The 25,000-nt window shown below is 35.1% G+C and overlaps 1 protein-coding gene across 45 annotated transcripts in view; it reads right to left on the bottom strand.

Moving 5' to 3' along the window:
- The window catches only part of FOXP2 (forkhead box P2), a 398,716-nt gene that overhangs the window by 7,973 nt on the left and 365,743 nt on the right, over positions 1–25,000 (bottom strand). For all 45 annotated transcript variants that reach the window (XM_085568392.1, XM_085568405.1, XM_085568399.1 and 42 more), the window contains 2 exons: positions 23,914–23,983; positions 22,922–23,085 (listed from right to left, as the gene is read on the bottom strand). In XM_085568392.1, the coding sequence (XP_085424518.1) occupies positions 22,922–23,085; positions 23,914–23,983 (234 nt within the window). The remainder of the gene's footprint in view (positions 1–22,921; positions 23,086–23,913; positions 23,984–25,000) is intronic.

The raw sequence follows: 25,000 nt of genomic DNA on the forward strand, positions 1-25,000 counted from the left end.
ACAACATGACTAGTGTCATTGTATATATATATATAGACTGTTCTTCATGAATAGAGTACACAAAATATACTAAACAAATATTTATCGGTTGGTTCCAACACATGACTTCCTTTTAGCTAATACACTATACAAAGGGTACTATCCAAGGATGACTGGATCACTATCTGGGTTTGTATCCAATGTGCCACTACACAGTAATTGATAAAATAATAAACTTTAAGACATACTGCCTGATTCCCCTTGCAAAGTTAACCCTGCTGTAACAGTTAAAAAAAGAAATTAAACCTAATCTCCTATGTCTCTCTATTGTTTTTCTACCAGACACCTGAGGTTTGAAAACATCACAGGGTGATCTGAGGTCACACAGTATCTACTGTGGTGTAGAACTTACTGAATCTGAAAACAATGATCAGGACCCACAGGCAACAAGGTGCTTCAGTCTCCATCTGAATTTAACTATATTTGCTCTTATTTGTGTGGTGATGTGTTGCAGGGGAATGTGAGGTCATTTAGAAATTGCTTTTATCACTGAAAAACGTTTGAACAGTGTCTTCTGAAAGAGGAGAAAAACAATTCATCCCTTTTTAAGGCAATACAAGCAATTGTGTGCCTTGAGATTTAAGGTCCTTTCATGAGATTAGTTTTTCACTTAGTATCTTTTCTCAAACATTTTTAAGTATTGAAGAGAATTTCTGAACTTCATTAAGCTTCAAATTTCAGATATTTTCTTCAGAATTGTAAATGACTAACTTTTTGATGCAAGTCCTCAGTGATTTTTAATCATGCCATATTGTCATAATAATTTTCTCCAGATGCTGCAACATTATTATCACAATTTTCTGTTTCCTTTGTTGCTCCCAGGAAATTGTGTTTTTTGCACCATTATACCTACGCTGTTACCTCATTGTTGGTGTTTTTCAGTCGTCTGTACTGGACCAACACTATTTAGTATCTTCACCTGTGACACATTGCGGGATTTGTCGAGTGCACCCTCAGCAAGTCTGCCAGTAACAGCAAGCTGAGGGGTGGTTAATTTGGTGGAGAGAAGGGATATTATCCAGGGACACCTGGACAGGTTTGAGGAGTGGGCACACATGAACCTTAGAAGTTCAGTAAAACAGCATGAATTCCTGCACCCGGGTCAGAGCAGTCCCCAGTACAAAACAGACTGGAGGCTAAAGGGTTTGGGAGCAGCCCTGGGGCTATCCCCATAGAAGGACCTGGGGATAGTGGTGGATGAAAAAATGGGCATGAGCTGGAAATGTGCGCTTGCCACCCAGAAAGCCAACTGTATCCTAGGCTGCATAAAAAGAAGCATGCTTAGCAGGTTAGAGAAGTGATTCGCCTCCGTACCCTGCCCTGTACTCTGCTCTCATGAGGTCCTGCCTGGAGGGGTCCCCAGGACACGACAGACATGGACCTGTTAGAGCAGGTCCAGAGAAACAGTCACAGGAGTGGGACACTTCTCCTGTGAAGAAAGGTTGAGAGGGTTGGGGTTGTTCAGCCTGGAGAGGAGAAGGCTCCAGGAGACCTTTCAATAGTTAAGGAGGTGTATAAAAATTTGGGGACTTTCTACCAAGGCCTGTAGTGACAGAAAAAAGAGCAACATTTGTAAACTTGAGGAGGGTAGGTTGACATCAGATATAAGGAAAAAATATTTTACATGAGGATGGTGAGACACTGAAATAGATTGTCCAGAGAAGCTGTGGATGCCCATCCCTGAAAGTTTTCAAAATCAGGTTGGATGGGGTTTTCATCAATTCAATGAAGGATATCCCTGCTCATGGCAGGGAGGGTGGAGTAGATGATCCTTTCTGTTCCAAACCATTCCATGATTCATTGCTATGTTTTTGTTTCCATGCTTAAGAAGTTCTGACTACAGAACTTTTTTCCCAAATGCATTCAATTCCTTTAAGGGTGGTGTCCAGGTTGCTTTATTGCACTTCAGTGGTTGGAGTGCAATAAAGTATAAACTGTATAAATGGAGAGGATAACAAGAAATAGCTATTAAAAATGCACTACACATTAAAATATTAGTTCCTCTGGTATTGTAATTTTTTAGTGTTGAGGACTGCATTTTTGCAAGGACAGTTCAAAGATTAACTTGATAACTAATCTGTGGAAGGATTAATATCTTAAAGGACTAATCATGAATAAAAAATTTCATTTTTTTCAACTATTTTTTCTTACAGATTAACACTAAATCAAGACTAAAAATCAAGCAATTCAGATGTCCACACAGAAATTAATTTCATAGGCTGCTCTGCCAGAAGCTTAAGAAATCTTTCTAAATCTTAGAAAACACTGCCATACAAGCATCTCTTTCTGGAAGTGTAAATACAAGGAATAACACATCAGCTTGTGAAACCAACATTTCTCTCAACTCTAGTTTTTTTTTTTTTTTTTCAAAATCAAAGGTTGAATGGCAAAGGTCAGGCATGTTGGTTAGAGATGTAAAGGATCTTACATTTACAGTTTTTTATATGTGTTCTGAGGAAGCAACTATACAAGATATGTATGAAAACCAAAAAGCTTTCTTTTTCTTTTCCATAAGCAAAAAAAGATTTGAAGATTTGTGCATATACAGACAGAAATGTATTTAAATGTGACTACTTGCAATATTTTGTACTACTATTCTGTTGCACAATAGGAGCATTGTGCTAAGAGCAAATTCCCATGTGAAGTACTGAGTATTTAAACATAAATTCTGAATAAATATTTCTGTATTACATGACTTCTTATGAAGAGATATGCTACTCAAATCCTAAAACATGTCATAGCTTAGTGATTTTGGACTTGTGATCAGAACTTTCAGATCTACTATATAGTTTAGTTGTAATCTGTATTTTAGGAAAGTTTAGCATCATTTCTTGATGAATCAATTCTGTTCAGAACTAGTCAATATTTTTTTATTAATGACAATAAAGACATAATGAAGGACAGTGTTATTAATTTCATAGATGTCAACAGCTTGAGAAACCCCTGGTAGAGGATTAGGGAAAAAAAACCCTGTTGCATGATGAAAGGCTGAAAAATGGATGTCTTAGGGTATAGAAGGAGCAACTGGTCAGATGCTAGAGTTAAAAATTAGTACAGACAGTGAAGCACTGAACCAGGTTTTCTGGGGAGGTCTAGAGTCCCCATCTTTTTTGGCCTTTCCCAAATCATCCTTGGAGTTAGGCACACATCTGTGAGAACTATGTTAAATCCCTGCTAATTATTTGGGATAATAAAGAGATTATGGAGATATCTCTTAGCAAGAACAACTATGACACCACTTCCAAATATCCTTATCAAAATGCCTGTCTCCTTTGAATAAGTGCTGGCAAAATATACCTGTACTTGAGCTCAGGGTGACAATGCAAGGTTACAAACAGAAAGCAAGGAGATGCATGAAGCAGGAGCTAAAAAAAAAAAAAAAAAAAAAAAAAAAAAAAAAGGCTATGCTAAATTATTTCAAAGAACTTTTTGGTAAAGATATAAACAAATGAACATCCTTATTTCCATGGATTGCCTTCTTTACAATTGATGGATCTACAATTAGAAAAAAGACTTTTCCTTTACCCCAGCACTTTCAAAATAGTACTCTCTGTGAGAGATGTTTTTAATATAAAAGAGGGATTCTAATATCTTGCAGATCTGCCTACTCATCTCAATACATTGCTTTTTCTTTGCTCATAGATTTTAGAACATGAAGTTCATTTTTCTCTGTGTCTGCCTCAAACATTCACTCTTCTGCTTGCTTTACAGCTTCACATGAAGCTTCTCTCAGTCCTTGCAACTAACTGGCAAATTACAACTGCATACTGTATCCTTAAAGAAAACACCATTTCTAACATTTAACTGGAATTACTGCCAGGAGACAGGTAACAGTTCCTGGACACATACAAAGGCCTTAGGAAGACTGTAAGCTTTTGGAGAAGAGCTTTGTGATTTCAGAGGAAAAAGAAAGCTAGCAGGACAGGCAGCTGAGAGATAAACATCTACTAGAAAGGAATGTGTGAAGTAACTTTCAAATATTTAAGGATGAAGCCAAATTGTCAAAGCCTGCAATAACTCATCTGATACGAAGTGAATTTGTCTTCTGAATTTTTCAGAAGATAAGCTTGATCCTACCTTGGGAAATTGTGTTTAGTACGACAGTTATGAAAATCCTGCTAAAATCTAGACACCAGCAACAAAACAAGTGTTACATTCAACTTCTAAACATTAGAACATGTGCTATTGCTGACAAGAAAACAACCAGATCGTATAACCAAGTACATGATTTCTTAATGAAATTGAGTTGAGCTGGTGTCAACAAGGAGAAAATATACTTGATACAATATTCTCAGTTATGAATAGCACATTTTCTACAGTGGATGCACTTCACATCAACTTTAATGTAAGGGGATACTGAATAAAGCAAAACAGCAGTGAGAACTCAGGACAAGGAAATAAAAATAATTACAACAATTTTCAGATTTTTTTAATAAAATAGTACTCATTCTAAGCTTTGAATAAAAGATTTAATTTTTCTTTGGAAAACATATGAAAGCAGACAATGCCTTTTATAACCGCCAGCATTGTGTTACTACAGTAATCCTTTTCTTCTTCCAAACAAGAGATTTAACAATTTAAGTCTCTCTGTATATCTTTCATGCAATGCTATAGAAGGAAAAAAAAAAAAAAGAATTAGTTCATTAGTTCAATTCTCATTTGTATATATGAAAAAGAAAAAAAAAAAAAGCAGGAAGTTCAGTGATTAATTCGGAAAGCTGCCAAGAAAATTCCAAGATTCAACCCCTCTAGGATTCCCAGTGAACAAACTCCACAGTTCAGATCTGGGTCATCTAAACATTGTTGCCCATATCCACCTAAAAATCTTTCATGTTCTGCTAAAATCATTTAAGAGAAAGTGCTGTGGGACATCATGACAGAGAGATTTGGGCAGTTAAATCAATGTAATGACTCGTAGGGAAAATACTTTGCATTTGGCTTTGTATTGAAGTGGTGGTAGATGTTGAGAGAGAGAAGCTGCCTAGGTCAATGTGCTTACTGTGAGCTTTGTAGCCAAGAATATAATTTGCAACAAGTCATGTAATTCTTTTAAGCTCTTCTGGTGCCTTTTTATTCCACTCAGGGGTTGCAATAATAAGTCTAAAATCATGAAAGGATAATCTTTTTGCTGGGTTGCAGCTGTAAGTATTTTGTATTGCTATGGAGACTTAGGCACCTAGTAACACAAGGGAGTTTTTTACTTTGGTATTCAATGGCACAAAGGGCAATAAATTACATCATGTGTTGAAGTCCCTCCCGAGCTTATTTCCTATGAGACTTTAATTTTGATACTATTGACTCATTAGCTTTCCAAGTGACTTCATATAGTAGTGTATAAAGACGATGAATTTTTTAAAACTTAGATGAAGAAAATTTTCCCAGGGGAATCTTTGGGACTGAAAAATTTCTAAGATATATGTGTCATGGCAACCTACATTGATTTTCTTTAAGTTTATGTTTGTCCATTAAACAAATAAAGATTCTTTAAAAATATGAACTAAATAATTAGGTAGCTCTCAAGCAACTTCAATAATTTCCAAAACCAACTGATGTTACATTTGATCCATTCTTCCTCACAATTCTGTAGACACCATAAGCCCACAAACATTACATCTTCAAAACCAATTGGCAAGTCTGCAGATATTCCTTCAGTTGTACTATCTATTCATTATCACTATTCACAATTACTGTGCTCCAGTAATGAAAAGAAAAATACGGAATGCTATCTTTGTGTAATGCAATATCTTTTATAGAACTTCACATTTCCAGTGTAACTTTTAACATCAGACACCTGCATTTTTAATTTATTTTTTGCTTATTACCAACAGGGGCCCTCAATTCTTTTATGTAATGGGCATCCTGCACTACAAGTGCAATTTTTATTCAGCTACACAAAGTGTTCCACTAAACACTGGGAGAAGATCCACAGCTACAGAATTCTACAAACTGCAGAAGTTTGAAAATATTTGTGTCCAAGCCAACAAGGTGAGCTACTAAGCTCAAATAATTCTGTGGCCAATCTAATTATTTGTGTATGTTTTCATATTTTCATATGTGAAAAGAGTTTAAAATATTTAATTTTATCTGAAGCATTTTTGCTTTCTAAAGACTTCTTTGCATTAAGTATTTTTCAAGTTTAACCTGTTGACTTATTTATGTACAACTTGTATTGCTGTCTCTTTCCTAATAGAGGTGAACTACTATGTCCTTCAGGAAGACCTATCTTGCCAACATAACGATAGATCTGTAGGGTATCCCATGGTAGTTTTGGAAGAAAAGCTTTCTTTTCCATTCCATTATTTCAGATTTAGAATTGTTATATTTATGCTTTGCTAGACAAATGGGGACAAATCCTCAAATCCTAAAATATTTTCATATTATCTAATTCTTACTCTGTCTTTCTACAATTTTATGCTATTATAAATAGTTTATTATTTTTCCTAAGTAGAAGTGAACTGTTTATTGATGTGAATATGTACAGCCACATAGGGAGACACTAATCCAAATACTGAGAAAACGAAGAAAGTATTAGACAAGTAATTAAATACAAATTCAGTAATGCTACAACTGCCACAGAATCCATTATTATTTCTCCTTGAAGAACACTTCCCCCATGTATTTATCACATGTAGCAAAATGATGAAGAAGTGGCCTTTTTTCTTGGTAAAATTATGCCTATATGCAAATCTCTGGCTTTAAACAAGACAGGAAGGTCCTGTTGTCACATACCCTTCACAGGAAGCTGAGGGTGTGCTACCTCATTTCACCAAAGAGAGAGTGAAGCTACAATACCCTGGTGAAAGAAGATCAGAAATATAATTCTAATCCTATAGAAGCACTGCTCTTCAATGGAGGATGTACTTTATCAACCTGCCAATTTCAAATTACACCTTTACACCCTGGGCCCTGCAAGAGCCATTTTGAGAAAAAAACTGGAAGTAACATCCTTTTATTTTCTGAAATGCAACACTGAAGAACTAAATATACCTTTGAAATATGCTTATTTTCATATTTATCATTCTATCCATCACCAAGGATTTCAAGTCTACCATGGTGGAGTTGGGAGTTGCATTGACTTGGCAATGGAAAGCAGAGGCAAAAAACAGTCCTAGCTAGCAGGCACTGCTGCAGATGCTGTCAGGAGATAAAAGTTCACAGGAATAGTTAATCAGGCCACTAAAGTTTGTCTTTAGCTCATCACTTGAGGAGATGGCATAAGATGGAATTAATGATCAATGGTCACAAAGTGCCTCTGGCACATCAAGCAAGGTAGGAGCAAGAATGAATGAGTTTGTGTAAGTCAACTACTGCTTTTACAACCTCTAAACTAGACTTTCCTATTTATAATATCTGTTGATAAAATTTTAGCAGTCAGTGCAGAAGCAGCTAATGCTCTTCATGCCCTCCTTTTGACGACACTAGAATAAAAGGGAGGTGAGTCCCTTGGGGCAGAAGTAAAGAAAAATAATAATCACAAACTACATAATTACTGAGTGTATAAAACTGGTCTTGCAAGCACAACTTTTCTTTTTTTGATAAATTAAAAAATATGTAGACTCAGTTATTGCTGCATCCTGGTATGACTTCACTAATATCTGTAAAACAAAAACCAGAGCATCTTTCTTCTTATGCCTGATTGCTAAAATTGCTACATTGCTTCTGCTCACTCTTTCAGTGGTTCTGTTTTAAGAAAACACACTCTAGGATCACTGGATAATGCAGGTTAAGGGCTCTAGAATATCTCTAGGTGAACCCACTGCCTAAAGAAGGCACAGCTAGAAGGTCACAACAGATTGGTTGGAATTTTATCAGGTCAGATTTGTAAAACCTTAGAGGATATGGACTATACAATTTGCTTGTCAAGAGCCCCATCCACTGTCTAACTGTCCTAATGAGGAAAGAGGATATATATCCATATTTCTTTATGTCCAGTCTGAAACATTCATTTTAACTTATGCCCTCTCTTTCATTCTACCACCAAAGTAAAGATCCTTCTTGCTTATCCTCCTGTGGGTACTGAGAGTCAGGTTCCCTCAAAGTCCCCTCTTCTCCAGGGCTGATCTAGTTCAGCTTTCTCTGGCTTTCCCCAGAGGGCAACTGCTTCTTTTTCTGACCATGTGGGTAGTCTTTTGCTGAACTCACCCCAGTTTACTGACATAATTCTTAAATTTGAGATGCCAAAACTGGGGATTTTCCATATGAGATAATATGGGGATTTTCCTTCCTTGATGCAAGGCACAGAATTTCATAAAGTTCCTCTTGGTTGAGTCCTTCAGCCCATCCAGGACCTCTGAATGGTCATCTTACCCTTATTCATATTGACTGTTTCCCTAATTGGATATATTCTGCAAACATAAGGAGAAAGAGTTCCATCCTATAGGACATCAAATAAGACGTAAACCAGGACAGATCCCAGCATATTCTTACATTCCAGGAGAAATCAGAGAATACGTAGGTAATGCAAATGCAAGACCAGAGTAAAAGTCAAGAACAATTAATAAATGGATGTGAAGATCTAGCATGAAAATAGCAGAGGAAAGCTACTCTGTATATGAGTGCCTATGTATGTCTAGTATCAGAGGGGAATGGGACAGCAGGAAGATACCCATTATTACCTGAAAATCTGAACTAAGAGAAAACATAGTGGTATTTTAAAGAGAGAAATATGCCACAAACTATATAGGGTGTCTGGAAAGGAAGTACTAAGAGGGCTATTTAATGAAGAAAAAGGAAAACAAATAAAAAGAAGGAAAAAAAGGGTGATTTTATCTATACCTTTTGGGGTTTAGGGTTTTAGATAGCAGAAAATATTAAGACATTACACTTATATTAACAGGCAAAATGAAACCCAAGCCTTTTTAAAAAACACTTATAAACTTATTGGTTAACAGGGCATATCCAATTAGTCCTGATAAAACTGAGAAAATATTTCTTGCTTGTATTTGCATGGATAAAACTGTTCTGGATTTCAACAGTAGTGATTTTGCTAATGTTATAAACTAGTAAGAGTGTAAAAAGTTTCAAAGACCTAATAAAAAGATTTCAGATCTGAGAGAACTCCTTGTCTTATTTAGAAAAAAATAAAAAAAAAAAAAAAAGGAAAACAAAGATGAAAATATTTTGTAATTGAGAAATGGGACTGTAAGAAGTTACAAGAAATATCAGACGGACATTAGGAATGATTCAGAGTGACTGAAAGCAGAATAAGAAATGAGGGAAAGCCAAAGACATTAAGACAAAGACTTTCTTTGGATGAACTCTAGATCTTATTTAAATCAATGGCAAAATTTCCCTTGACTTCATTAGGGCCACAATTTCACTTTTGAAGTTTATTCACTGAAGATGTAAGTAAAATACGTAATACATCTGACAGAATGCTTGGGGCAAAGGGGGAATAAATGTGAAACACAAATTTTTCTACCATGAATGAGGTGGAATAGCAAGTATATCTAAGACCAGTAATTTTACTTGCTCTATGAGCCTTTTAAGAATAATGCTGCAGTAAATAAGGAGAGCATATGGGCATATTTAAATTTGCAAATTCCTGTGAGAAACTTCCAAAAATCCAATTCATACTAAAAGTAGACACAAAGATTTGTCAGTAATAAAAGTAATTCGATGAAGAACAAAAGATTATATCACAACATAGAGGTAGGTTAACAGCAAATCTCTAAGATCCTACATTTGATTTCTATTTTGAACGGAATTATGAATAGCCCTGAAGATATAAACAGAGATAACAACATAATATATATATATAGATTAGGTATATGTGAAATTAAATGTGAAAAAAAACCCCAAAGCTGACAATTCATGGCAAAATCAATTTACTGCTGACAAATAAAAGAAAGAAAATAAACTATCAATATACATCCATCTACTATAACCACTTGGGAAATATATTATGAATTTTTCAATGGTGCTTCTGATTGAGGAGTCAAAACCCAGTATGCTACACTAACTAGGAGAAAATAATGACAACCATAATTATATAAAAAATGTTTATGCATTTGTAAGTAGGCCCTCACTTCAACTTCTATAATCAATGTACCTGGCTACCCTTTAGCTATTGTTCATCCCAAAAACCATATAGAAGAATCCAGGAAAGATCAACAGAAGTGACCTATGGCATTGGAAACATACCTGTGGGAGGAAACTTTGAATCAATTTAATTTAGCAGCTTCTGAAGTCAGCATAAGAGTAAAGGCTTGGAGATACACATAATAGTGAGATATTAAAAATATGGAAACATGGAAAAAAGGACACATTCACCTTTGCCTTAAACTTAAGGGTTTAATATTTATTTAATTTAATATGGTAGATTTATAATAATTTTATCCTTATAGTTATCACACTACTAATTTATTATAAAAATAAAAAGGCATAATGCAGCTGCGAAAGAGAAGTTTCTAAAATCCTCAGTGTATTACACAGTTAATGAGCTCTGATTTTCAAAATTATTATATATTTAAATCCTATTAAAAATATTAAGTATTCAGTAATTCCAAGATGCCATCTATCATTAATCTAAAGGAAAAAATGTTTTAACACATGTTGACCTTCACACTGCAGAAGCCAGCTAGCCATTAATTCACGGACACTAGGAGCAAGCCTCTCATTTTTCCTTTCTATAGCATATGCAGTTCCCAACTCAGGGATGACTTATCTGCTTATCTACACATATACAAATACATTTGATCCTGAAGAGGCTGGAGTTGGTACTTGGTGCTTCCTGCCCTATCAGTTTGGGCCAGCCCAAGCACATATCATTATCAATTGGTTCTCCTCAAATTCGGGACAGTTAAAACAGAGCTTCTTTTTGAAGGAAGGTTTGAAAATGGCCATTGGTGGCATACCAAAAGCAAAAGGAAAATGTGCAAAACAAGTTTTTGAAGAATTTCAACTTTATAGTAAGGAGTCTGAATGGAAAAAAATATTGAAAATAATTTTAAAAAATCCCCAACAAACAAACATGTTCTCTTCTTTCTTTTAGCCTACTACAAAGAAATAAGCATTGTATAGAAAAATTTCTAGAGTATAAATTGACAGATTTTACAATGTTATTTTCCTTTAACAAAACAAAAGATTTCATTGATTAAAAATAGGCAGTGAAAACATACAGAGGATTTTCTTATATTATGAAACTTATAATTAAATTGAGCAGGTCTTGGTGTTTTGTCTATTGTTTGGAGTTCTCTATTATTTTTAGACTAGGCAAGAAAAGGCAAAGACTATAAATACAGATACCCCATTTACACTAATATATTAAATTTTGAACATAGATAAAGACATCTTTCTGAAAAACTGGCATATTAATAATACATTTTCTTTAAATATCATATGAGACTTAAAGCTCACCTACAATTAGCCCTTTGTACAGGATCAAAATTTTTAAGAATCAAGTTCTGACTAAGAAGATGACATTAACATAGTTTTTCTGATTCTAGCAACTCTTACTAAAATTCCCATCCTTGACATCTGCTTGCTCCCTTTGGTGTCTAAATAAATGTATTTTCTCTGTGATAGAACCACAAGAAAGTAGAAACTTGACTGGAAATTAGCTTAGGGCACAGGTCTCTAAAGTCTTTCAACCCATCAACTGCATCTAGTTCAAACGTCTAAAGTTAACATGCTAAACAAAGAAAAGTATTAGGGAAAAAGAGCACAGAAGTTTTTAAGGCGAAATTTCAAAGCAAAATGACAAAGTACTAGAGATTTTAGTGTGAATATTTTTGGGGTTATTGAAGAACTATAAAAAATAGTAAGCCTAGAAACAATAAAGTTCAAGACAAGAGGCTGTGGGTCTGGCATGCTCTGTAGTGACTAATGGTTGGGAAGTTTTAAAAATTGTACCAGTTACACAGAAACTTAGCAGCAGCACCTCAGTGTTGTTTGTGGGTTCGAACTGATAAATATTCTCTGTGCAAAATCTGGAAAGCTATTCAATGATCCTGGAAAAGCTGAGGGAGAAATTGGACTGTGCTATATGTAGGAGTTGTACATTTTACTATAAATGCATGCTATATAATATAGTTTTTCTATTTCTGCTGAAAACTTTTACATCAATAAAACTCTTGGGAAACAGAGATAATTAGATAAATATTATAAATATTATTTGCCTTGAGGGAACAACTCCCTCAAGGGTGCTGACAGCTCCTCCAGGTTAAGTGTCATTTGCAAACTCACTTAGTATCCCTTTCAGTCCTGAATCCAAGTCATTCATGAGGATGTTGAAGAGCACAGGAACAAGGATGGAGCCCTGAGGACAGGTCACCAGTCTGATGTCACTCCATTCACTGTAACCCTTTTTGCCCAACCCAAGAGCCAGTTGCTCACCCATCACATAAAGTCATTATCCAGCTGCGTGCTGGACATTTTGTCCAGAAGGATCCTGTGAAAGACAGTACTAAAAACTTAACTGAAGCCCAAAAAGATCACATCTACTGGCCTTCCTAGATCATATAGGTGGGTTATCTTGTCATAGAAGGAAATCAGGTTTGACAACCTGACCTTCCCACTCATGAAGCTGTGCTGGCTGTGACCAGTGATTGTATTGTCCTCCTCTTTTTTCCTCAATACTTCCCAGAATAAGGCCTTCCATGATTTTGCCAGACACTGAATTGAGACCAACAGGCCTGTAGTTTCCAAGATCCTCCTTCTTGTCTTTCTTGGAAACTGGGACAACATTCACCAGTTTCCAGTCAGCTGGGACCTCTCTGGATTCCCAAGACTGCTGGCCTAGCTTAGTCTACTAGAACAAGCCTGGAGAAATGCCAGCTCTTCAGTGGTGGTTGTTTTTGCTGATAGCAGTATTTAATAAGTAGAACCAGACACCACCCTTAACACAGTCAAACTGGCCTGTTAAGGACCTTCTGCACTACCCTTGCTGATATTTCTCATATTTGCTGAATTTTATGCTCACTGTGTATTTTTCTGTAGGGCCAACTTTCAATTTGATCTTAAAAATAAGAGTCTTTACAAGAATTTTGCAATTATAGCTGTTACAAATTAGAAAATAAATGGATATGGACAATTCAGCTATCTTTGTAAAACATGGCATACATTAAAAAGCCCCTATGTTTTCAAGATTTATAATACAGATAAAAGGAAACAGGGTTAGAGGAACTTCAAGAGATCGTAAAGTCTCTTAATTTACTTTCCCTACCCCAAGTAGGATCATTTATGGTTAAATCACTTCTGACCACTTTAATTTATTCTTAGAAGCTTCCAGTATCAGTGGTTCGAAAGAATTTCTGTGCTGGTACATATATCTGCACTTTACTATCCTAAATTCAAAAAGGTGGGGATTTTTTTCTGGTATCTATCCAAACTGTTCTTGCCAAAATACCAATCAATTATTTCTTGTCCCATTCCTAATAGACAAGTTCTTTCCCATCTTCTCTGCACCATGTTCTAAAGGCTGTCATAATTTCCTCGCTTCTCAAAATATCTTGTATTTTTAGTCTTTCCCCATCTTCAGAAAAGACAAATCAGAAGAACCGTGTGTAAGACAGAGCTTACAACACTCTAATTAAATATGCTTTCAACAACCACATACCTTTGTCAGCATATATTTGTCACCAGCTTCTAGTATTAAGAAAGACTGCATCCAGTCATTCTAACTTTTTCCAGAACATTTCACCAAACTGTTAACATCTGAATATTCATATTAACATAGGAATATCATGTCTTTAATTTTTATACTATTGCAGATTTGCCATTTAGATGTGAAGAGCAACATGTCGGATGAATATGCTATATCTGTATCCTTTCTGCAAGAAAACATAAATATAGTCTACCTGCAGACTGAGCTGATCAGGAAATATCTGAGATATCACAGAGCCTACATTAACATATCCTGCCTCTTAACCATGTACTTTGGCCTGTGCTTAACACAGACTTCATTTTCGAAGGGCAGTGTATTCCTGCTGAATGGAATATATACAGTCCAATACAACTGTCAGTAATACATCTATATATATCTAGCTACAAAATAAAAATATATATGGTTTAAACTGTACTTCCAGTAGCTCCAGATAGATACAAATGCATTGTTATTTCTCTCATAATGCTATGATAGTTATAGAAAAAAACTACATGGATGCTAATCTCATGGCATGGCACTGTCACAGGCATGGTTTGCCTCTGCCCTTTATGCACCTATAGCCCACTCAATGGCAACTGTTTTGTGTCAAACCTTTCTCTAAATGAAGTGATGCTGTTCTACAGGCAGACAAAAGTGCAATTAATATACAACTTCTATTTAAACTGCATCTGAAGTTGCATCTGTATCCTTCTCAAAACCCAAGTAGTTCAATTACTACCTAGAGACTGTAAGAGTTTGGGGCAGGGATTTGACAAACTTTTTTGTTTTGCCTTTGTACAGAACTTCCCACAACAGGGCCCCCAATCCATCTATAATAGTTCGTATTAAAATAAACTATAACAGTTTAGCTGAATATAGCTGAAATAAGCTTTTTCCCCACAGGAACAGAGACAAAGAAGAAACACATTATATACAAGTACATCTGGAATTCTTAAAAAAACCTGTTAATACCTATCCACCATAACTAAATCCAAACTGAGTCTTTTTATGGAATGGCTTGTAGACATATGAGGTAAATGGACAGTCTGCTCTATCAAAAACAGTCTGTTTGGTCTACAAAATAAAGATTCAAAGCTCACAGTGTGCTTTCTAGAATACATTTGCAAAACATGAGGAAGAGTAAAAAAGACTCTGTAAACTAAAACACATATCAGTGAAACTAAATTGGAATATATTTAGTCTGGAAATTGGAATATGGCTTATAATCATCAAAGGAATGAAGCTTCACAATTTATTTCAAATTTGAGATGGACTATGATGATTTTAGGAGAGGAATTGTAATAAATGATTGCCCATACCATGACTTTTATCTCCTCTGTTCTTAGAGTAAGAGGAGATAAAAGCTCAGAGGTCCTTTTTTTCAGCTGCGATGTCTGATAATGCCAAATTTGCAAGGAATGAAGGGAAGGAGGAAAAACATGAAGAGAAATAAAAATCAATTTTGGGGGAAGTCCCTTATTACCCGGACTGCTACTATCATAGCACAATACTGCATCAAATAAACATATCCCCTTATCCATCTCAATCAGAAGCTTATTAAAGTCTTCAAAAAGCATCAGTGGAGTGGTCACAATCACACAAAGATTCTGCAACATCATTAAATCCTTTGCAATGGGTACAGTGGAACAATGAACTTGGTAAAATCTTGGTATAGGAGGGAGACTACTGGATACGTTCAGCCTAATTCAAGATACACTTTTAATGTTGTTCCTTATTTGGAGAAAACCACCTGAATACTTACAGTTTTAACCCTGACAGAAATTACATTAGGGTTGTACCAGACATATGCATTCCCAGCACTGACCTAAATCAAAGGATTTTGTTAGATGCAACTGCACTTCACCAGAAGATTGGGAACTTTGCTTTTGCATATGGACTTTACCAGGTAAAACCACATCCTTAGCTATCTTGAGATTTAGTCATTTTACCATGACCTACACATGGGGTTTCACATGAGATGAAGTCTTTCTATAAAGCCTTAAAAAAAAAAAACAACAACCCTGAATTGGAATTTTTAGTCTTTTAAAATGTGTATAGTCCCTTGTTTTCTATTAATTCTTAAGATTAAACAATACTCAAATAATACTTTCTCAGCACAATGTCTTACATTTTTCAAGGAATGCTTGGATTTATGGATCAGAATTCAAACTACTGGTGTGTTATCAATTGGATGTAATTGTATGTTTTTATTTGACATTTTATGTGAGATAAGTAAGTTTAAAGACACATTTTGGACACATTTATTTAGGAAATAGTATGTAGAGATTCCACTTTCAAAAATTTTGACTTATAATATTAGTTACTTAAAAAACAAATTCAGTCATCAATAGTGGATAAAATTTGTTACTGTCTGTGCAGTTTTAAAAATACACTTTAACAGCAGTGTCATCTGAGTTTTTGCAATGTGCAAAGACAGAACTCTCATGAACTAATTTTAAGAGCTACACAAGCACATTGCAGAGAAATTTAGTTGTGTAATGTCAAATAAACTTTTAACATCTGCAACAACACTTAGGATGATGCCTTTTCTTATACAGACCTTTTATGTGAAAAACAGAAGTACCTTGCCCATAGACTGAGAATTTATGATAGCAGTACCACAAAGTTTTCAACAAGACAGCTTCCAAAAAGATTCGGAAATCCCACAGGAGCCTACAACTTCTACAAGTCATGCTATGGGGATCTGACTCTTTTCAGCTGAAGGCACTGTATCTCTGGAGTGATCTTTTTGTTAAGAGCATTGGGAATGTACTCTAGAATTGCAACAACTGGGGCTGGGATAATGTAAAAAAGAAATAGCAACTTCTGATCAAAAGTAAGATATGTAACATTTAAGAATGATAAAGAACTGGACCATAAGGGTTGGAAAAGAAGTACATTGATGAACAGAAGCAAACATAGAGGACAAATGGACTCAAAAGTAATGTAAAATAAAATTTTAAGAAGAATATAAATATTTAGGAAAACATTCAAGTGAAAAGTTGTTTCAATGGGAATGATGAAAAATATTATTAATCAAAACTTCATTGCTTATTTTTCCATTATTGTCTACAGGTAAATAGCTCTGTACAAAAGCCAAAATTATTTCGCTGCATATTCTCACAACAGAACTTTCAGTGGGAATATGCTCTGACAAAAGCTATAACCTTTAAGGTCCCATTTCCTAGCTGTTCCTTTTTTCATATAAAAATAAAAGTCAATTGTTGTCACAAAGTCTCTTTGCCTATTATCAACCTTATGTTAGATTTATGAATAAAAATGTGTGAAATTAAATTATACAGGCATTAAAATATCATGTGATTAGGTGAAACGTTTTTGATGAACAAGGGTACCCAGAAATACTGCAATTGCCACCACATTCATCTGCTCAATTACATGCTTCTCACCTATTTAATAATGCTTGTTACATCCCTGTTAATTGATGTGTTTCGGGAGTTTATTTTCTTATACACTATGTCAAGTCTTATACAATGAACATGAGTCTTGGATCATAGCAGTCCCCTAGAACAGAACAAGCCTCCAAGGTAAATGCAAAGAGATCATGAAATGGGACAATGAAACGATAAAAAAAAAAAAAAAAAAAAAAGGGAAGAAGGAAAGACAGGGGATTGGAACATTATAACATTATGAAGTTAAAGAAACAAGGGAATGAAAGGGATTAAAACTGGAATGATAGGTAACCTACTGTAAGTGGTGTGAAAGCTTAACAGTGGGGGACTGGAATAATCAGATATGGGAACGACCTGACAATGGAATGCTTTCAAACTGAAGCACCTCAAAAGTAAATGATCTTAGAGCAGAATAATCATATTTGCCTCTGGGAATAAAATTTAAAGATAAAAAAGTTTGAAAAAAAATAACAAGTTTGATGATTATGCAGATAGAACTGCAGAGAGAAATGATCCAGTCAGGGCAAGAGTGAGAAAAGGTAAAGAAGTAGGGTTGGGAATGACAGGAGAATAAAAAGAAAAGGTGACTGAAACCATAGATGCTTGGAACTCACTTTTTCCACACAAAATCGAAGACGAAGGACTACACTGCATAAGATTTTTTTCCTTATTTTTTGACTATTACTCTTGCTCATGTGGACAAAAGTTATCCTTTCTCAGAGCAAGCCACCATAACATTTTCTAGAAACAGCTTTAAAGATCATGGAATATATGTGTGTCCTGACTTTTGGCTTCAAACAATTCCTGTCTTAGGGAGTACAGCACTACAAAAAAAGACTCATAGGAGATGATGTATGAACTCACTTTTTGAGAAGCAACTCTAAAACCTTATTTCTTGTTTTCGCTTTTCTAAAAAAGCTGTCAACAACTAAAATTCTAAAAATCAGAATGGCATTAACTCCAGGGTTCTGGATCTGCTATTAGGAACTAGATTATTTCAGTAAGTCAGCTGAGCATGAGTTTAGTTGCATTGTCAGTCTGCATCCTCACAGAATGAGCAGGGAGACAACCATGATGACAAGCCCCTTCCTCAAAATCTCACTAGAGGGATATCTGTTTACCCTATCACCTTTTCTCACTCCTTCCATTCCTTGTTTAATGAGCTGCAGTGAATTTTAAAAGAATGGCATAATCACCCCATTGTTTCCTATGGTAAGACTACATTTTCTCAGTATGCCATTTTCCTTGTTTTCTCATGACGAATTTCAACTGCTATGAAGAATTTTGCAGATTAAAATTGTACCTTTCCCCTGCCAGGATTACACAATGAAGTGGCATTTTGCATGATGCATTTGCCATGACCATGGGGCCAAGTGATGTGCTAAATATTCTGGTGATAAAACACCTAGGTCTGTACCAGCTGCAATAATCACTGAAATGTAACCAGTCTAGTACAAATGCAGAGAGAAACACCAGAACAATAGCTGAATTTGATTTCCATCCCTTATTTGCCATCCCCAAGAGTGAGAACTCTTGAATGTATAATAGAGACAGGAAAAGTAATAGCACAAAGTTGATTTCATTATGATCCTGGTGTTCATTTAAAAATCCAAATTTATTACTTCTGAGAGAACTGACCTTTAAATCCCACCAAAGCTCTTCAGCAGTATGCTGTCCATTACATACAGGTTAAAAAGAAGATGTATTTTCAGTAATGCATGAACTGTCATTATTGTTCCTAAGCATCACCTCATGTATCACCCAATGCTGGTGTTCCCACAGGAATACTAAAACTGTTTTTTTCAATGTTTCCCACAACCCAGCTTTAACTACACTTGTTTAGATTTGTTTTCTCTAGTTTAGAATTCTGCATCTATACTCCAAAGGTGTGTACTGTGGAACTTATCATTACATGCATGTACAATTGTTATGCAAGACTAGAAGCACCTAGTTTTACATAAATAATGAATCTTTGTGCATAAAATATCTTCAGTTCTGTTTGTGGCTTTGAAACCTGTTGCTTAGCAGCTCTAACTCACAATAAGTTCAGAGAAGTAGTCCATGTTGAAATAATGAAAGAAGAAACAGTCTTAAGCACTGACATAAAATACAATTACCTGATATTGATTGTTGACAACTGATTCTAGAAGAAATTGAAATTTTGAACAGAACATATATGCCCACAATAAGTAACACATTTTCTCAGTGAAGATTTATGTCAAGGAAGCACTCAGTGCCTACACACCAGGAATCAGATTTGAAGGCCAGTCAAAGACAGAATTTGGATTTAATACTGCTGAAATATAGAAAAAAACCCTAGTACTTAAGATTCCACTACTCTTATGCTGTATCCTGGACTATGGAATTGCCACCTTTCATCAGATAGAGAAAGGAAACAGGGAGGCACACAGAATAAAATTTCAGATGCTTTATTTAATGATTAATATAAGTTACCCCAGCTACCAGGCCATACTGATTACCTACAACTTACTGCAATATTTTAAAGTATTCAAAAAGCATAAAAAATGGAGCAGATTATATTTCATTACCTGAGGCCAAAATTTTGGAGGTGCCCTAAATACACTGGCTGGGACCCACTGAACTTTACAAGCATTGAAGTGTGATACAGTTACTTGAAGTTATAGACCTCCTGTCTTTCTCTAGTCAATGAACAGAGACTATTTTCTAGTAAGTTGATTTGCCTGCCTGTATTAAGACACCTGGTCACAGATGGGTAAATTCATGACTCTAACTACTCTTATTACTGTGCCTCTTCAAAACCAGATGTGAAGTACTAGGTTCATATCCAAGAACTGAAACAATTTCCCCGTTTTCTAACACAGTAGCTCAGGCACTACAATAAAAGAAATCAATGTCTCTGATAATGTTCCAATGCTCAACCACAGATACACTGACTTCTGCACATACACACAAAATGTGCTAAAACCATTAATATGATCATCCCCTAATAAGACAGTTTTTCTATCATTTGGTTTTATCATATTTGATAAAATGACAGTCAGTACAATTTTAACAACCAAATGCCCAACTAAGATGCTTGACTTTGTGACTGGGACTCTTTTTGCATCTCCTGCTGGAATACCAAACAAATGCCTCTTTCTCTGGAAGCTTGTCTAGAATCCAAACTCTGCATTTTCCCAGTTGAATGCCTCTATCTCTAAATTGCACACATCTTGCCTCTTTCCCTAATACCTCACTCCATTGCTCCTGCATGTGTGCACTTACAAGATGGCAGGCAACATTGCTCAGCATATACCTGCTGTTGTGGCCACTGCATTTTCATAGGAATCAGGAGATGGAGGTTTAATCTACTCAGAGATTATTAGAGCCTCCAAATTTATAGGTGAATGCAGTACTTATCACACCTCAAAGACCCTTCTTTAAGGAGAACCACCCACACTTCCTGGATGAACATTCTCAGGAGACTAAAAGTAAGTAGGTGCTTGTGCCAGAAAAAGACTTTTTTTAAACTCGTTTATTACCTATTTTTCACTTTAAAAAAAGAAAAAAGAGATTATATTATCTGTGTGGGCAATGCAAAATGGAAATTGTGTCTTTGTTGTTTGCTATATTGCTCACTTGTTTAACCTCTATTTTTCTTTATCTATACTGTTTTCTCATTTTCTTAGGTAATGCTCTTTAACAAAAAATGAGGGTCCCTGACCAATGTGGCCATGGACGCAAGGAAGAGGTCTCTTATCTTCCTTGATCCTCTGCCTCTCATGCAAACCTCTCTCTACCCTGGCCTTTCCTTGCAGATTTCATTCATTGCCTTTTTCCCCCCACAAAAAAAAAAAAAAGGAAAAATATCACAAGTGAGCTTGCATGTTTTGTCTGATGGCTCTTGGCCTCACAGAAGCCCAGAATTCTTGCACTAAGTTTGCTGCAAGGGATGAATGTGCATATATCCTTTCTCCAGTGGTGTCTCAGGGCATTTACATTCTGTTGCTTCAGTCTGTCAAGAACTGAGCAACATGTCCTCAACAACTTTCAAAGAAGTCAACATAGCAAGTCCCCAAAATGCCGATTTTAACAAATGACATATCATAAAAATGAGAGAGGAAGGCTGAATCTTGAGTTAGGGTGTAACTTAAGGTATTTGCCTTTGTTGTAGGCAAGAATTACTTCAATATGCACTATTTTAGTTATAAACACTGCTATAAATGTAGCCATATCTACATAATCATATGCACGGATATCACAGTTTATCCAGCAGAATGGCAGACAGAACACAGGATATGTAAACAGATCTGCCTAACACTTACAAAACAACTTTAATAGCAAGTGTCATTCTTTTCTGTAAAGTAGCTGTTTTTAACACACATGATCTAACTCTTGTTTGCTCTTTAAAGTTTTATTGTCTTGGCATTTTATACAGGAAGAGAGCATTAGCATACTCAGGAGAACTGCTAAAAGTAAAAGGCCTCAAGCTACCCACTGCATGGTTGATAGCATAAAGCATGGGATATAAAAACTTTTGTCTGATTGCTCACTTTACTTGTTTTAGAGTAGTGTTACTCTCAAGAGCATATATTCATGTTCTTTCTACTTCAAGTTTTATTACTTCTTTTGTATTATTTAATACATCTAAAGACACTTCCAAAAGACAAATTTTTCCATTTTGAAAAAGTAATGGTTCAGAACCTGATAAAATACATGAATGTTCACAGTGTATTATTTTGAAAGGCAAGTAGAATAAATGTGCAATAAAACAATTAAATACATGACAATAAACATTTTTATGTAATCACCAATATATTAACATGCCAAACAAAAGAAGAAAAAAATCAGTAAAATATTTTTCCTAAAAAAAAGGTCCGATCAAAATGGATTCTTAACACATCAGAGCATAAGTAAAAAAGAGAGTCTGGTCTCAATTACTCTTACTGTTAAATATCCCACTCTAGCAATTAAAATGAACATTTAAAATGTGAAAGAGAAAATGGAATTAAAAAAGGCAAATGAGATCAGCTTTTTAAAACATTAAAAAAAAAAGATATAATATTAGATACACTTAAAAATCATCTTACAGTAAACTTAAAATAATACTTACATATCACACTGCTAATTATTATATAAATAACCTGGGAAGCAATACCTCCAAGATACATGTTTTACTATTTAGTAAACAAGAAACTGCCATGTTTGACACCACTGATTAAGACCAGGCATTTCTAAAGCTTCAGACACATTTCTGAAATCCACAATACATCAATTTTTAATACTTCCACTCTCTCAGCTCCATTAAAAAGATGGTAGGGGAAAGAATTTAGAGTAATTAATGATATAGTTAGCTGCTAAATATTAATAGGAATCGTAGTCTTGCATAAAATATAACATATAAACCTTGCCAATACCGACGCACCAGTAATTAAACTTGAATACGTAATTACACTGATTTATATGACAGGCAAAAAGTTACACTTTACTGGCTTCTATGTAAACTGTGGGCAACAGTTAAACTTTGCATTTTATGGTTTGTATAAATGGGCAATATCTCTACTACAGTTCATAAATGGTTCGGAGAGTCATAGTTAAAATTACAACTAATTCCACTGTGAACATTCTGACTATACCTTACAAACCAGGCTCTGAAAATGACCACAGAGATCAGCCTCCCATTATGTTCAGAGCTTGCAAGCAAATTGATGAGGTTTTAAAAAAAAAAAAAAAAAAAGCAAAAAAAAGCTTACAGCAATCACTACAAAGTAAATGAAGACTCTTCTATTTAAATGTTTTAATATAAATGTTTGGTTTCAAATATATAGCTCCAGATGTTTCATTTACCACCTTTCAAAGCTCTTTTGAGTTATATTGTGTCTTAGACTAAGGCATTTTTTCCTGAAGGAAAGCTGACTGCACTTACATGTGAGGCTGAGGAGAGCAGCCTGGACTGCTATTTCCATTACTGTCAATGTGATCCAGCGAACCATTGAGATCTTCATGGACTGCCTGCAGTAAGCCACTGGATGCGTTATTTATCAGTCCTGGGTTACTTAGCAATGGTAAACTGCTCTCTGCCAGTGCAGCCTACCAAAATGAAAAGTAAAACCAAAATTATTAGTCCATACATATACATAGCAGTCTTACATGCATGAACGTTCAGAAATACATACACACAGAACAGCTCATTTTGAGTAGTTGTTGAAGTGGTCAGAAGGATTTTGTGCATTTCCAATTATTTTCACATTTTGTATATAACAGCATTTCTACTTTTGGTTTACTATTTCTTTTGCTTAGGTTTCATTATTTTCCATTATTAATTACATTCTGATATTCATGGCACTTTCTAGTTTTACATAATTTTTTGACTTTGAGTTACACTTAACCCCTTTGCCCTTCCACACAATGTATGGCTCCTTTATAATGCAGGCAGCTGCTATACTTTAAAAAATGACCAGAACTTAAATCAAAATAAAAAAGTCCTGACATTTGCCTCTTCTGCATAAAAATTATATATTATAATTAAACTTTAAAGTTTTTGCCATGAGCACCATGTTCCCCAACACTATGATGTGAAATCATTTATGACAGCTTGGATAAATATTAATGCATATCCACATGCATTTGCAAAAGCTTCTATCAATCTAATATTTGCAGCAAAACTGAATGTTCCAGATTTTGCCACAGGGTGTCCTTCTTGCTTCTTCACATCAAAAGTAGCACAAATAAGAACTACTACTTGCAGTGCTAGGTAATACAACTTACTTGGATGATAAACCCAGTTATTTAGAATGACCATCAGGTTCACATAAACATACCAGCTAATTCTATAGCAATGTATAAGCAGAAATAAAATGCATCACACATAAGAAGATAATCAGTGTGTACAAAAAATAATTATTTACTATTTTTTACCTGCAAGCTTGCATTAAGAGCTGCTCCATAGCCTAAGCTGGTGGGTATGTTTTTCACTAACGTTGGGCTTCTGAAAATAAATGATTTTTCAAAGTTTAAAAACAAGCAGACATCCTGTCTGGTTCACTGGGTTAATGGATTGGTTTGTCAGCTCAGAAGACCAGAGTTTAGGAAGGAATAATGAAATGAAGTTGGGAGGGAAGGAACTCAACCTGTTAGAACATTGATTTACTTGCATTAGAAACTCTTGTTATAATAAGGCCCATGTGGAAATTTGCTGCAAGAGCATAAAGGTTCTTATCTCACTGAAAGAATTTAGCAGAAATAGCTTTAAAATTTTATAATATCTGTCTCTGCTACATTTGCTACATCTCTCTTGCTTTATTTGGTTTTGGTTTTCTGAACTAACATGGGTATATTGTTACTATGTTACATATAACTACACAAAGGTGTTGAATAAAAAAGATCTTGCTCTTCCCTCACAAGAAAAAAACGTGGCTGCAATAATATATAAATAACTGTATGTGAACAATACAGTGGATCAGTTAGTTTCCAGCAAATCAAACATACCATATATGATATCATATAGCATATAGATTAAATGCTATATGCTAGATAACTATATAATTATATTTTAAAAAAAATTAGTGCAGAGTATGACTCCAGAGGTCATGTGGGTCACTATCTACAAACAGATGCATTACAGAAATAGAATACCTTCCTGCAAAGAAAAACCTCTGGCTCTTGTCTCTGCACCTTTGGTTTTATCTGAATGGCTTTATCAAAACTAATTATATACTCTCAAGGAATAAAAAGCATCCACAGAACCAGTCATACTGACATGGGATTAATTTGAAAGTAGGGCAGTAAGCATGCCAAAGGTCCTCCTGTGAAGGCTTCTCATGAATACTACCCTCATCAAGAAGATATTTTTGAGGTCAGTACTGTAGTGTATGATACCTATATTGAAAACTGACCTTGAACGATTCCCACTTCTGTCAAAGGTTTACAGTAAAAACAAGTGCATATGAAACTCTTAACACATGAGTAACACATACACACAGGGCTATTTTTAATATATAGTAGG

The sequence above is a fragment of the Lonchura striata genome, chromosome 1A, assembly GCF_050655825.1.
Source record: "Lonchura striata isolate lonStrDom1 chromosome 1A, ASM5065582v1, whole genome shotgun sequence".
In the NCBI taxonomy this organism is placed as follows: Eukaryota; Metazoa; Chordata; class Aves; order Passeriformes; family Estrildidae; genus Lonchura; species Lonchura striata.